General features: G+C 34.2%; 1 protein-coding gene across 4 annotated transcripts; it reads left to right on the top strand.

Annotated features, from left to right (window-relative positions):
* Positions 1–2,467: 2,467 nt before the first annotated feature.
* LOC144558168 (protein SAWADEE HOMEODOMAIN HOMOLOG 2-like) lies at positions 2,468–7,684 on the top strand. Of its 4 annotated transcripts, none has more exons than XM_078306933.1 (9): positions 2,468–2,632; positions 4,849–4,934; positions 5,018–5,063; positions 5,146–5,320; positions 6,145–6,208; positions 6,287–6,338; positions 6,451–6,714; positions 7,223–7,533; positions 7,643–7,684. In XM_078306933.1, the coding sequence occupies exons 1-8, from the start codon at positions 2,579–2,581 to the stop codon at positions 7,502–7,504; spliced, it is 1,023 nt and encodes a 340-aa protein (XP_078163059.1). In that variant the 5' UTR covers positions 2,468–2,578; the 3' UTR covers positions 7,505–7,533; positions 7,643–7,684. The 4 variants fall into 4 exon arrangements, with proteins under 4 accessions (XP_078163059.1, XP_078163057.1, XP_078163058.1 ...); XM_078306931.1 differs by having other exon boundaries at positions 6,433–6,714; XM_078306932.1 differs by having other exon boundaries at positions 7,223–7,684.
* The last annotated feature ends 6,081 nt before the right edge of the window (positions 7,685–13,765 follow it).

Below are 13,765 nucleotides of genomic sequence, written 5' to 3'. Positions count from 1 at the left end.
CAAAATTATACAAATCCATATTGAGCATTACAAAATTTAAATTGAAACCACCTTGCCCACATACATCTGACATTGTCGATCTGCTCCTTGGTGTAACACTTTTGCTTTGGTCCATACTACAATTATAATTTGGTGTTAGTTAGTAACAAGAAAAGGTAGAAGATTACAATTCATGCAACATATATATATACAAAGTCTTTTGTACATGCAATCTCATGTGATAAAACATAACATATACTCCTCAGGATCCAATACAATGTTTATATAAAAGTTATATCCTTACCACTTAGTAACCACATGATCAAGCTTTGGCCCAAATTGCCAAAATGCTTGGTTATGATCTAGTTTGGACCGAAATTTCATACAAACTAAGGCGTATTAGATCTAACATATCAAAAAAGAGTATGCATGTGATCTATGACATGATGTCTCTTGGTTAAAGATCTCCAACATATTGCATCTCCAAATGACATTCATCAACATATATGTGCATACATAATAGAGAATAAAAATTCTCAGTTAAAATTTTCGTTCTAAATTATAAGAAAATATTTATACATAAAATTAATTGAATTTGTATAACTTTTATACGAACCACTGAAAATCAATTTCGTAAAAAAAAAATTATTGCATATTATATGAATTTATGATTGCTCTGATATCAAATGATAGTCGTAATAATTCATGACATGTTTTGCAATTAAAAAATACAAGCAATCCAGAATCCGTAAATCCAAAATAAAATAACAAAGTAATTTAAATCTTACAGTTCTGAAGTGCAAACATCTTTAGGCAGAAGCATTAGTACTGATCTTCAACGGTTTTCCTCAGATCTGATGATGGAGACCTTAGGCGTTTTCTTTACTTCTCACTTTCAAAGATCTCAGATACGGCCTCCTTATGCGCAGAAATCAGACCAACATTCAAAACAAAGAGAGAGAGTGTTAATTGATCAAAACGACGCTGGAAGGAGAAGACCTTTTATATAACCAAAACTCTAAAATAACATTTCTACATGGCTCTTTATTAAATGTCCGTGTAGCTCTCTCAAGGTTTTCTACACTATTATTTAAACATAAAACCCTGTACAATTTCTACATTTCTATACGGCTCTTTATATAAAGGTCCGTGTTGCTCTATCAAGCTTTCTATACTGTTATTTTAAAAAACATCCGTGTACAATTCTTATCTTTCTACACGGTACTTTAATAAATATCCATGTAGCTCTCTCAAGGCTTTCTACACTGATTATTTAATAAATATCCGTGTAGAGATCCCATAGATATTTCGGGCTTCCAAATAATTACAATTTCTACACGGTTTTTATATAAAATTGTCAAATCCGTGTACAATGTGCAGTGTACAATGACCATTTTTGTAGTAGTGAGTATTTTTAAAATAAAATGACAATTAATCATGTGGAACGAGACCAAATTTAAATTCTTCGAACATTTTTTATTAACTTTTTAAATAAATAAAAATCACTTGATTTAAAGGTTAGACCATTCAAAATATGTAATTTTTTACGTACGCATCTAAAAATAATAAAATATTCTAAAAATAATGTTAACTTTGGTCACCAATTACATTTTCATATGACAATTATGTTGAACGGTTGTACTTCTTGAAACCGGTTATTTAGAGTTACCGGACTAATTTCCGGATCCGGTGGCTAAATAACCGGAAAGAGGGACTTTGTCCGGTTAATTAGTCTCCAAAAGGGCAGATTTCGAATTATTCCGAAAAATTGAGTAGATTTTGTAATTTTATAATTTTTTTAAGTATTAGTAAAAATTTCGGAAAAATAAATATATGGACGTAAGTACCAACCTTTATATGCTATACATATAGATATATAGTACCGTAGCCTCACTCACACTTATATAACAATATTTATATTGGCCATAAAAAACAATTGACCATCCAATTTAATAGTACGACATAGTTCAAGCAAAAGGAAAAAAAAAATGGTAAAAAAATGTATTCTGAAATGAAGCCAACGACAAGTGGTGGCCACCCGAGAAAGGGGCGGTAGCCCGGTTGGTTAGAAAAAAAGTTCTAAAACTGTTGCAGTTATTTAAAAGTCGAGAGTTCGATTTCTTTTTATGACTTGCAATTTCTGCGAATGATTTAAAAAAAAAAAGAAAAAACTCTCCAAGTACTTCTTTAGATATCGAAGATCTCTAATTACTACTTTTTACAGATCCTCTCCCCTTATCAACATATTAAACAACACATCGTAATTCATAGTGCCTTCTATAACCTAGAACAGTAGTACATACATTCGGAATTTCGGCGGTACTTGTAGTCGTAGCTACTAGCCATTAGTTTTACAAGAGAAAGAAGGCCCAAAGGCCTAAAGGCCCAAATTCTAGTTTGGATCAGAACTAAATTACAAAGAGACACAGTGGCCCAATAATAGAGAGGATTAGCCCGGCCCAATTTTCTCTTCTTTCTTTCAGGCCTTCCCATAACAGCTTCTCCCCGGATTCCCTCTTTGCCCCTTTCAATTCAGCTTTTCCCTGGTCGGAAGCTTAATCCTCATCGAGCGAGAGCGAGAGCGAGAGGTGGGGAGATAATGGGTCGGCCTCCGCAGAGCGGCGGTCCAGCGTTTCGCTTCACTCAAAATGAGGTTTTAATTTAATCTTTCTAATGCTCCGACCGCATCTTTTTTTCTTTTTTAGGTCCTGTATTTTGTCTATGATTTCAGTCGTGGTTTTTATCCTTCCTATACTTCACAGTTCAATAATTCGATCAAGACTTACGCACTAATTTCGTTAATTAAGGTTGATCCTACCTTGTAGGCTACTTAGGGTTGCTGATTTTGGAGTAGCGTTCTTGCAATTTTTTTTTTCTTTTTGTTGTATAATGGAACTTGTAATGCTCTCATACTTGGATTTTTATGAATAAATAATTGGAAATAAGAATAATGGAGGTAAATAAAGCTTCTTTGAACAGCATTTTGCATTTTAGCCTGTCACTTCGCAGTATGCATTACTATATCCTACGAATTATTACTCAACCTCTTATTTCTAATATCTCCCAAACTATAAACCCGTAATCTACTAAGAAATAGAATTTGCATTGGCTGTGTGTTTTTGACATTTGGGTAATATTTTATATGGAAAATTGCACCTGACCCGTGCAGAAAGTAAAGCATGGGCCCTGCCATATAGTGTTTATAACATGATTGCAACCTCAGATGGAGTGTGACTCTAGTAATAAAACAATTATTAAGCGGCCATGTTGCTACGACTGGCAAAAAAACTCGTAGCTCGTGACTCGTTCGAGATCAACTTGGAAAAGCTCATAATTCGCTCGCTCAATTCTGGTTCAACTTATCATGAGCGAGTTCAAGCTGCTCGGCTGGTTGCTCAGCTTGTTGCAGAAGAATATGTAGCTTTTTTCCAACTGTTTTACTATCTCTCTGTGTTCACCATAATAAGATGAAGCTCGTTGCAAGAAGAATAAATTATTTTCCAGCTCGTGGTCTGTGTGCTGCTCACATCACCAAATTAATGAAATTTTTTGATCTATGCGCGGCTCACAGCATGAACGAGCTGGCTCGGCTCATTCTCTGAGTCGAGTTCAAGCTTTCCCTACTTGGCTCGGCTCATCTACTGCACTACATGTTACTATTAGAGTCATCATTATGAAGGATAATAAAACTAAGAGTGGATAATGCTAAACCATATCGTTGTCGGCATTTCTTTGATTGGATTTGTTAAAGGATATTGACACTGATGTCAAAATGTAAAATACAGTTGTAAATGCTAGTATGTATGAATCAGATAATTGATAGGATATTGAGTGATGCTACAGTACTATGCATAGCGCAAAACGGTCCGTACTATGGATCCACATCTCCATTTTCAAAGTCCAAACAATTGACCCGAACCGCTCAATATGATCTCCATATGAAAATGTACTTGGATGTCAAATTTTACATTTTTTAGAATTTTTTTTACTATTCTTTTAGATAGGTAATTGCTTGATATGAAAATTCTGGACCATCGTACAAGTAGTGATTTTCTACTTATTAAAAAAAAAAGTAAAAAGGTTCTAAAAAAATGTAAAATTTGGCCTCCAAGTACATATTCATTTGGAGATAATGTTGAGCGGTTAGGATTGACTATTTGACTATTTGAGCTTTGAAAATGAAAATTTGGATCCATAGTAAAGACCGATGCAGGCTAGGCATAGTACTGTAGCCTCACTATAGGATATTTTATGGATAACATTACTAACAACATGCAAATACAGCAAAAATTAGTACTTTAAATTAATAACATATAATTTTTGAATTACAAAATGGATAATAAACTTGAGACTATTTAATCTTCAAAATATATAATAAGTGTACAAAGATGAGAGTCTTCCAACAAAAATGAAGAGAAAAAAAATAGGATTTAAGATATTTTGAAAGAAATTTGGATGTCCCTGCATGTTTTTAAGGGACTATCAATTATTTATATGCTTATTTGTATCTGTTTTCATAATTTATTATGGATAATCATGCAGTTATAGATATGCCAATTTGAGTGGCAATATCCATTCCATTTTTAGCCCTTTAATTATACCAACATTTTTGTACTTCCCAAAATGATAGTATTTTAGATAATATATAATAGTGGGTTTTGCTCATTTATGCAAATTATTTTCTTTGTTTAAAATTAAGCTTGAATAATTATTGGAAGAGTGCAAAAAGAAAGATTTTCACTGACTTGAAAGATCCTTGTTATAGTGAGAGATCAGTTACTTTTGGAAATATTCTACATCTTGTCATCTTTCATGAATTATGTTCAAGAAAGTGATGAAATTACTAATTATTTTTACATGCTTGTTAAGGTCCTGGAGATGGAATCATGCTTACAGGAAGCCAACAATGCAATACCTCCGCGCGATGTCATGAGTGCCCTTGCCGAGAAGTTTAGGTACATGCCTGATACCATTTTACCAAATCCTTTTTTTTCATTATCTTCTACTTGAAATAACCAGAGATTTGTCTGCCTTGAAGTTCATCTGCAGAAAGATCTGGAAAGGTTGCTGTGCAGCCCAAGCAGGTAACAATTCAAACCTGACCGATGGTGATGTGAGTATTGATCCAGTAATATTATGAAATTATGATGGGTTTTTGCGGTGTAGGTTTGGAACTGGTTTCAGAATCGAAGGCATGCACACAGAGCAAAGGCATCAGGAGGAAAGCCAGCAAGTAGGCCGAGTGCATCCCCTATCCCCATTCCAATGGCTGTACAATTTCAACCGGAGGAATCTATCTCCTTTGCAAGCAGTTCCCCCATTGTTGCTGCCCCAACCTCAGGTTTTTTCCTTCTTCACTTTCCCCTATGTGCAATTGATACAAATACACACATAATGTTTAATGCAATACGGATATAGCAATTGGAAGTTTTTAAAATCATGGGATTTGGGAACTTTTTCTTTGTAAAATATATTATATTTATTACAATTTTCTTTTTATGTATAAATTTTATTTTTGACAAAATGAAAATTTCATCTCGAAATAATAAAAATGTAAAATTAATATAATAAAACAATGTTGTCTTTTGGAAATGTATTAAATGCAAATTAATACAAGGCATGAAGAGAACAATTGAAGGAAAAATATGCAAGTCCGGTTTCTAATAGAGCAGTCGGTTGCTTAGTCCCACAATTGATGAAAATCGGAACAATCCTCCTAGTGCTATTAAGACCCTAGACCTCTTAAAGCTGTAATACGAGAAGCGCTCATCAAGGAGTTGCCTTTTTATGTTATCTGCTGCTACGGAAATGACAGGAGAAGTGTATCCCAGTGTCCGTGTCGACTGCATCTGGTATCTGTCTAGATTTTAAATTAGAATTTAATGGTGGCTCCGGCTATAGTGTACGTATTTCTGGGTCTTCCTCTTTCTCTTCAGAAGAACCTCATTCTGATCTCGCATCGGTGTGGAATCTTCCTTATATGAACTTGGGGTTGTTCCACTCTCCTATCTCACATCTCATTTTGACTAATTTTTTGTTGCTTGTGTAGTCGTGTGTGATGCTTATCATAGGTGCAAGTGGTGTGGTTACGTTAGCTTATTATGTGTACTTGAGTAACATAGCTAAAAAAGGATTATGTATAATTTTCCTCTGACTGATTTGCAGGTTTAGCTGCAACCGGGGGCAGTCAGATGGAATTTGAAGCCAAGTCAGCTCGAGACGGTGCTTGGTAGTCCATAGTCTTTCTTTGGTTCATAATATCTCGTCTTTTATTTGACTATTAAGAAATCTTTTTAATATGCTTCAGGTATGATGTGTCAGCATTTCTTTCACATAGGTCATTTGACACAGGTGATCCAGTAAGTTTTCTTTAATATTCTTTTCAAGTCTCAAATATAAAATATAGCCTACTTTTACCAGTGTCTGTTCATTTTTGAATGCGAGACAAGCTAGAATGTGAATGTTGTGCAGGAAGTGAGAGTCAGGTTCTCAGGATTCGGGATGGAAGAGGATGAATGGGTAATTGTGTCAAAGTGTGTGCGGCAGCGGTCTCTTCCATGTGAGTCAGCCGAGTGTGTGGCAGTGCTTCCTGGTGATCTCATCCTCTGTTTCCAGGAGGGCAAGGAACAGGCTCTGTATTTTGATGCCCATGTGCTTGATGCGCAGAGGCGCAGACATGATGTTCGTGGGTGTCGATGTAGGTTCCTCGTCCGTTATGACCATGATAACTCAGAGGTTATTTCTTTCATTTTCTTTCTGGTTCTCTTTTGTTGAGTAAATTGCATGAGTGAGTTTCAACATTCCGTTGTTTGTACTTGAAAAATTGTTTTATCTTGTACATGGAAAACTATAATGATAGGTACCGTTATTTGTTCCACTGTGCACCATTCCTTTTAGTAAAATTTATAAAAAATTCTGATCTACCTTGATGTGTAATACTGGTTTTAGTGGGTTAAGGTTTGTCTGTAAATTGTCCTACAACCATTTGAATGTCTCTTCAGAAATATATATGTCAGGACAAAAAGGCACATTTTTTGAAAGCTTGGGACCAAAAGTATATATATATTAGCTACCAAATAGGGAATCAAGTGATTTATCTTGAATTGTTTCTGTGAACAGATAGGTATTTTGTATATTTTATATGCAATACATATTATTTTGAGGATTTGGAGTTTTGTTACTGACACTCGCGTCACTTATTTTGCTAGCAAATTTATTAAGCGACAGTTGTTAAACTCTACAGGAAATAGTGCCACTTAGAAAAGTCTGTCGGCGACCAGAAACTGATTATCGGCTTCAGATTCTACAAGCCATGAGATCAGGGAGACCTAGGGATCATGTGCAAACTCAAGATCCTTTGCACAAAATGACGACAGCCCGCAACATAGAAGAGACCAAAGCTGGAACTGGCGCATCAGCTACTGCTATGCCGAAGGTCAATGCCAGTACCGAGGTCACTACACCGGAGAAGAGCAACAGCACCACACTTGATGCTATGTCAGAGGATGCCGGTGCTAGCTCTTAAAGTACATCCTTCTTGATCATGCTAATCCTGTAAAAACTGAAAGATAGTTTCTCTAATTTTTTGTGGTCTTATCTACTTTATAGTTGAAGTAATTGAAGAGTTCTTATGTTGTTTATATTTAACTTCTTTTTTATGCAGCGATTGTTAGTTTGTTAACTTGAAAGAAGATGAGAAGTTTTTCGAAGATTTTGTATTTGTGAGGCTAAATTGGTAGGTCAGGTTTTTCCTGTTTAAAATGAGGGCAGTAGGACCGCGGTCCAGCAAATGTACATGACTGCGACAATTGGTTATTGGTTGATGAGGTTGACATCTGGTAAATTGGGGATGGTAGGATTGTAGTGATGCATTCCAGCTTTTTTTTTTGAATACCTAGCAGAGACTGCGATGCATTCCAGCTAATGCATAGAATTGTAGCAATTGGTTGATGAGGTTCACTTCTGTTCAAATCGTGACTGGTAGGATTGTGGTCCAGCAAAGTGGACTGGTCTGCAGGAGTTAGTGGATTGTATCTGTTTAAATTTGAGTGGTATTAATAGTCTTTTTTCCTGGAGTTTTTATGGTTTATTGTACCTTGGAACATCATGGTAGTTGACCGTTCCCTGTCGGAGCTGTTTATTTCTTAGGTAAATATGGTTTAATTTATTATGTAATATCCCTTTCTGATTAATATTTTAAAAATTGATAATTTTTAGTGGTGGACAAGTTGCTGTACAACGTACAAATTGACAGCATTTAAACTCGGTAGTTTGAGGAAGGCGCTGGGCATCTTTCTGATTTAAATGCACGGCTTTTTGGTAACCATTATTATCAAGTATTTTTTTTTTCTGTATTTCACATTGAAAACAAAATTATTGAAGAACGAATAGACTTTTAAAATAAGATAATATATTAATATAAAAAACCTTAAATTCAATAAATTTCGGACAGTAATATTTTTAAAAAATTAAAGATCTGTAACCTGAACCGCGATGCAAAGACGAATGAACATCTTTTCAACCATCCCACTCCCTCTGCTTCGTCTCAAATAATTTTGGGGAGCATACCTTACGATGAATTTTGGCAGTCGCCAACCGAAAGTAACATCGGAAATGATATCTGTAGCTATATCTGAATATTATAATTTGAAATAGCTAAACATTTTTCAAATTGACATTGAAGTTTGAAATTCTAAGACGTGATGTATATGTCTATCAAAAATAAATTAATCAATCATTAAATGATTTGTATTTTTAAAGGATTAAAGATAACGATTTTTTTTTATAATTTATCAAGTGATATTTAAATTGTATAAGAATTGTAGGGCTATTTATATTTTTAACAATTAACAATAAACATATGAATTTAATTAATTTGTAAAATATTATCTAATTTATTAGGGTAATTTATTATCTTAGTTTCTCCTTTTAAATTAGTCCGTACGATCGTAGCTTATGATTATCTGGTTGACGTCAGCGAGAATCTTCTCCCGGATCTCTCTTTGATGGTACAAGAGATGTCATTCAAGGGCGTGTCGCCTCCTTGGCTGCTGGTGCGGATATCGTCGCTATGGATGAGGTTTAAGTCTTAACTAAACAAATTTGGCAATAAGAGAAGAACCTTGTACTGCTTTCTTGCCCTAATTAATGAAAACTTCTTAATGATTTTTTGCTTTATACGAAAGAAAAGCATTAATGCACCACCGCCAAGTTCGTAGTGTTTTTGGACCCGTACTAGGGGTGTAAACGGATTGGATATTATCCGATTTTATCCGGATCCGAATCTGAAAAATTATTTAAATTAGCTGATCCGTATCCGTATCTGAAAAATTATAACGGATAAAAATATAGTAAGACTTTTAACTATCTATATCCGACTGTTTACACTTTTAAACCATAACAAATGTGTTATATATTATTAAATTGCATATTGTACCAATAATTAATTAAATTGTATATAGATATATATTTTGATGAATAATATAACATCATAACGTAATTAGTGACTAATATTTTAATAATATAATAGATGTTTTGTAACCAACAAAGTAATTATGAAAAATATTCATATTCGTCCGATATCCGATCCGTATCCGTCACGTTTAATATCCTATCCGTATCCGTATCCGAGACTATCCGTATTGTATCCGTATCTGAAAAATTATAACGATACGGATACAGTAAGACCACTATCTGATCCGTACCATTTACACACCTAACCAGTACACATTTAAAATGAATCATCTTACTGCAAAAGTACTAAAATTTGTTTAGAAGAAATAAACCTAATTTTTTTGTAAGTACGTACAGAACGAACCAATTTAACCATCTAACTGTCTGCAATAAAGATCTCATAGAGTTGCCAAGAAGCCAACTCCTACAAAAATATATAGAATGCTAATCAAATACCTCATCGAGTTGTAATTGACAATGTTCTCTATTACAAAAAAATAAAATAAAATGCCAATCAAATGTTAATTCAAGGAGTTGCAAAAAGATAACGTCCTCTGTGTCAGAAATCGCAAATTTAAAATAGAAATGAAATATATTAAATTTAAAATATTAGATCTCATTTTTCTATAAAAAAAAAAAAGATGTCTCATGAAGTTGCAAAATAACAAAAACGGAAAATAAAATAAAATGTGACTTTCGTACTTACTTTTGGCAGAATAGGGTGTGAATTAATCAAACCGGTAGTGAATTCATCTCGGATGATAGAAGTAGACTGATTCTCATTTATATTAAAAATATAGTACTTCTACATAATTTTATTATATAATTTAAAATAAAATACTATGGTACTATAAAATTGGCTCCCATAAATATTATGACATAAAATCTTCCATCCTGAATCAAACATTCAAATTTGTTAACATGTATTTTAAAGCATTTTAAATACGTTTTATTCAAATCTCCTTTTACTCAATTTATATTATTTCTTCTTAAATTATATTTGTTTTATAACTTTAAATAAGAAATAAGCTTCTTATTTTTCATTTAAGTCAATCAAAAATATTACCAGAATGAATACTAATCAATTTAGTCATTTTAGTGTCAAGATATGAAAATTGCAATTCCAATACGCAATCTCTCTTTCGTTTTCGTTTTCGTTTTGGTTTTCTTGTTTTTTTTTATCTTTCCTTTCCAAGTTTTTAAATCATGTTAATTAGTAATAATCTATTTATTATTTTTCGATTGTTCTTGTCGGTGCGTCGAACCAAGCAAAGATTCCATGGATACATTAACCTGACCGGTAAGGTTCCAAGTTTGCATTTAACATTCATGTATTTTAACCATATTGCTTGGAAATCATACGGACTTGAAGGGTTTGTAACCTCGTCATTTCAGAATCTAAAAACGTTCTTTCAAATTAAATTTGCAGATGATTGGCTTGTTATTGTATTATTCATGCTCATTATTAATATTTTTTTTGTATATGCTAATTGTATATTAAATTATATATATATATATATATATATATATATATATATTTTTCGGATATGCTAATTTTGAATTATTCATGCTCATTATTATACTATATACTGGTTGGGTTGTTTCTAGCGAGTAACCGCATTATGTGGACTCTTAGCCCATAAGTAACGTATTATATATGCTTTATTAGACTAATTATTCTTTTTTTGTAAATTTAAATGGATGCTTATTAGTATTGGATTCGCTGGGTAGTAGTCATGGATTTACCTTGTAGGCTTGTAGTTACTTAGAATCGTTTAAAATCTACTTTAATATTATAATCATTCATTGACTTGGTGCGTTTTTTCGTTACCGCTGGCTGTTGGTGTACGAATGAACTTTTTCGGGAGTTAGTCGCTTTTGAGATTTGAGTGAATAATTTATATTCTGTTTGGATGACAAGTATTCTCTCTAAATTGTAAAATATTTCTTTCATTTTACGGTTTGACATTAACTCTTAGTCGCTTTGAGATTCGGGCAGTATTATTGGGCTTTGTGATTCGTGCCAAGTTAAAAAGAACGGTCCAGATCCAATAATTCTATAAGATTCTCTATTACGGTACCGGGGAAGATCTGAACTCGGGTATCCAAGCAAATATGAAGTCCACCGTAAGGCCGGCTAAAAACTTGTAGTTGTGGCTTGTTCAAGATTGGTTCCGAAAAATCTCATAACCTATCTGTTCTAATTCTACTCGTTATTAATGAGTTTAAGCTTGATCTAGCTTAGCTCATGCTGGATCGATTTGTTTCTCAATTCACAGCTATATGAGGAAGATACGCTATTTTTTTTTACTCTTTTGTTATTTTTATCTGTGATTATTATAAGATGATGAAACTCATTGCAAGAAGATGAAAATTTTATATAATTAACTGGTGTTTTATGTGCAAATCACAATATCAAATTAACAAAAAAATATATATATTTGTGGCTCACGGTACGAAATTGACAAAAAAAATTGTCTATGCACGATTCACCGCAACAAGCTGGCTCTGCTGGTTCTGACATGAATCGAATTTAAATTTTGCCTGACATGACATGATTCGTCTCGGTTCGTTTACCCTAATCCACCGATTTACATAGGGCTGTATAGGCCATCGTGATTTTATTTAACTAAAATAACTATTAACTTACCAAATGGAACTTGCATTTTAGCAGGAATAAGACGAAAGCAAGGCAAAAATAAATATAACCGAAGAATAAAAAAGAAGAAGAAGATATATAGTAGCACTGTGTACGGAAGCCAACGGAGAAATTGCGCAAGATTGAAATACAGTCGATGAACAAAATGGCACACAAGCCACCGTGATATCACCTTTAACCGATTGTTGCAAAATCGTATTTGATTAGATCGAATTCGATTGACTCGATATGTGCGAGAATTGTCTCCTTGAAACTTCTCTCCATCGATCTATATATTTTATCAATCTGATCGATGCTTTCTGTTGGGAACAGTATTTTTATGCTGGATGTATGATCAGTTCAACGAGGAGTTCAGATCCAATAAATAATCTTTGGATTTTGAATCGGGACCGTCCGATTCGAATCGTGATAATCTATCTGAAGTGGAGCACACACATCCCGAGAGATGAATTCGAATAGCGGAGCAATCTCGAGCAATGGATTCGAATTGAACGGTCCCGATCCAAAATCCAAAGATTGGGTTACTTTAGAGAATCCGGACCCTTCAACGAGTGTGGTATGCATCTCGATTGAGAGTAGTCGGGGGGTATTATGAAGGAGAATACATGCATGTTGGCACCAGTGGAAACAGCGCAATCCGCGAATTTTTAAAGATGCAAGGGTACCGGTGCATATACTGGTACAACACATTTTGCAAGATGCTAAGTTGTGGATAAAGTTCTGTTGATCAGGTTTAGTTAGGGGTGTCAATGGGTACGGTACGGGTCGGGTGGAGACATTTTCATACCCATACCCATTAAAATTGACCTTACCCATACCCTACCCATACCCATTAAAAATTGATCTTACCCTACCCTACCCTTACCCGTTAATATTATCGGGTAACGAAACGGTAGCGGGTGAATAACGGATAATACTAGTATAATAATTAGTTTTATTATATTTTACAAATTAAACATCAAAAACTCATTCATTTTAACACATATATAATTGCATTTCTAATAAAAAATAAAATAAATGTGCAATCAATTCCAACTAAATTATTTTTTATAAAGAATAAAAATTCAAAAACACGAATATACATTTAAGTGGGTTAGAAATTGAATTAAATATACATTTAAGTGGGTTGGAAATTGAATTGAATATATATTTGAATTTTATAATTACCTTATAGGGTAACGGGTACGAAATAGTCATTATCCATACCCTTACCCATTTATTTAACGAAAAAAAATTCTTACCCATACCCATACCCAATAAGCTAACGAAAAAAAAATCTTACCCATACCCGCCTTATCGAATACGATACGGGTCGGGTAAACGGCTAAAAAGGTACCATTGACACCCCTAGGTTTAGTCAGTAAAAGTTCCTTGCTAACTGGATGTCAATCTTGATGTAATAATTCTTTATATGCTATTGTAGTTGCTGGTATTAGACTTTTGCTAAACCCGGAACGGGTAGCACCCGTTTTGCCCGGCCCGTACCCGTTACCCGTGGTACCCGTACCCGTTGCCCGGGTACAAACGGGTAGACGGGTAGACGGGTACGGGTAATAAACGGACCGGAGAACGTGATTTAAAAAATAACCCGTTGTACCCGTACCCGTCTACCCGCCAACCCGTACCCGCCTACCCGTACCCCTATACCCGCCTACCCGTACCCGTACCCGTACC

Source organism: Carex rostrata, chromosome 8, assembly GCF_964058835.1.
Source record: "Carex rostrata chromosome 8, lpCarRost1.2, whole genome shotgun sequence".
Taxonomy (NCBI): domain Eukaryota; kingdom Viridiplantae; phylum Streptophyta; class Magnoliopsida; order Poales; family Cyperaceae; genus Carex; species Carex rostrata.
The sequence above is the reverse complement of the archived record's forward strand: the minus strand, read 5'-3'. Positions and strand labels throughout refer to the sequence as shown.

What these genes read in the sequence shown, in the direction of transcription:
- LOC144558168 (XM_078306931.1), top strand. Translation starts at nt 2,579, where the DNA reads ATGGGTCGGCCTCCGCAGAGCGGCGGTCCAGCGTTTCGCTTCACTCAA. An exon ending in GCCCTTGCCGAGAAGTTTAG is followed by an intron (nt 4,935 to 5,017) that starts GTACATGCCTGA and finishes TCTGCCTTGAAG; the next exon opens with TTCATCTGCAGAAAGATCTG. An exon ending in TGTTGCTGCCCCAACCTCAG is followed by an intron (nt 5,321 to 6,144) that starts GTTTTTTCCTTC and finishes ACTGATTTGCAG; the next exon opens with GTTTAGCTGCAACCGGGGGC.